The 1,365-nt window shown below is 32.2% G+C and overlaps 1 protein-coding gene across 1 annotated transcript in view; it reads right to left on the reverse strand.

The window, feature by feature from the left end:
• Positions 1 to 464: 464 nt before the first annotated feature.
• The window catches only part of LOC119594079 (histone H3.v1-like), a gene marked incomplete at its 5' end in the record, with an annotated part of 6,184 nt that continues 5,283 nt past the window's right edge, over positions 465 to 1,365 (reverse strand). The window contains 1 exon segment of the mRNA XM_037943132.1: positions 465 to 1,365. Coding sequence (XP_037799060.1) covers positions 1,210 to 1,365 — 156 coding nt within the window.

The following is a 1,365-nucleotide window of genomic DNA, read 5'->3' on the forward strand; positions in this document are numbered from 1 at the left end:
AAACATTTTATGGCCACCCCATAAGAAAGAGCAGATTTAACACCTAAATAACAAAAAAATTGGTGATTCTGTAAGACATTTACTGACTATTAGCTAATATGAAATGGTGCATGAATATCTTTGCCAGTATAACACTGAAGTCTGGGGGTTGAGCATTTTGGACTGAATATTTGTGCCTTTTCATTTCACTTTACCTACTTGAGTCTTGACCACAGAAAACCTGAAATATGTTTATTATTTCCATGGCATTAGGCTTACAAAATTCGTAATGAGGGTTCATCACAGATAGAATTGTGCTGAATACATTTTATGAGAAAGCTATGGTCTTATGCCTCCGTCCTGGGAGGACAGTATTGCAAGAAAATCAACAGCACATGGGGAAAATGATAAATATGGATATTGCTTAATTTTTCAAAATTTCACTCATAGAAAGCAGACAAAAACATGGAACAACTAAATTTTCCTTCAGCTAATAATTATATTTCTATATAAATTGATAATTTGGGTCACCTAGTAATAATATCAATTGCTTAAAACAGCAATCACATCCACACAAATAAATTCTGGTACTATAATTGAAGAAGCATCGATTCATTTATACAGTATATAAAGAAAACATGTTCTTATCTACTTTTGACATGTGCCTCATTGCTTGGGCAAAAAGAAATAACCATTACCTCAATATTTCCAGCCTTTTAAAAATATATTCAATAGTTCACAGCTTAGTTATTTATTCAGATCACTTTTAACAGTCACATCTCTTGGCTAAATTTCAAGATATCTTTTCAGGTGTTGCTTTTACTCTATTTGTTAAATATCTATTTTGACTATTTATCAAAACAACATTCAGAACATTTTAAAATTATCAAATCCACAAAAGCATATTTGCAAGTAGTTTTTTCATTCTGTTAATTTAGAAATTGTTTAAAAAGTCATCACACCACATTCTACATACTGTTTGTCCACAACCACTTAAAATGAGTTCTCCATATATAGGTTATCAAAATCTCATTGAAAATGGCATATTCAATGATAATTTTTCTCCACTGCATAATCAATTAATGCAGATAGAAAAGTTCTCATAAACTTAAACTATTTACGCTACAGATATTGTGTTCCGCTTCATAAAGATTTTCATAAACTTGTGTCACTGAGAGCTATCACTGTACATAATCATATTTTTAACAACCAAACACAAAACAAAATATATCACTCTTCAAGAAAACTCTCTCGGGTGACAAACTGCCAATCAGAAATGAAAGGATCCGAGTCCTGTTCTTCCACTTCATTTCTGCTGGGCATTTGTCCACTTTCTTCCTCTCCCCAGACATGTGTGTGAAATTCATCACTTGCCGAATGCCATCG

This window comes from Penaeus monodon, chromosome 33 (genome assembly GCF_015228065.2).
Source record: "Penaeus monodon isolate SGIC_2016 chromosome 33, NSTDA_Pmon_1, whole genome shotgun sequence".
In the NCBI taxonomy this organism is placed as follows: Eukaryota; Metazoa; Arthropoda; class Malacostraca; order Decapoda; family Penaeidae; genus Penaeus; species Penaeus monodon.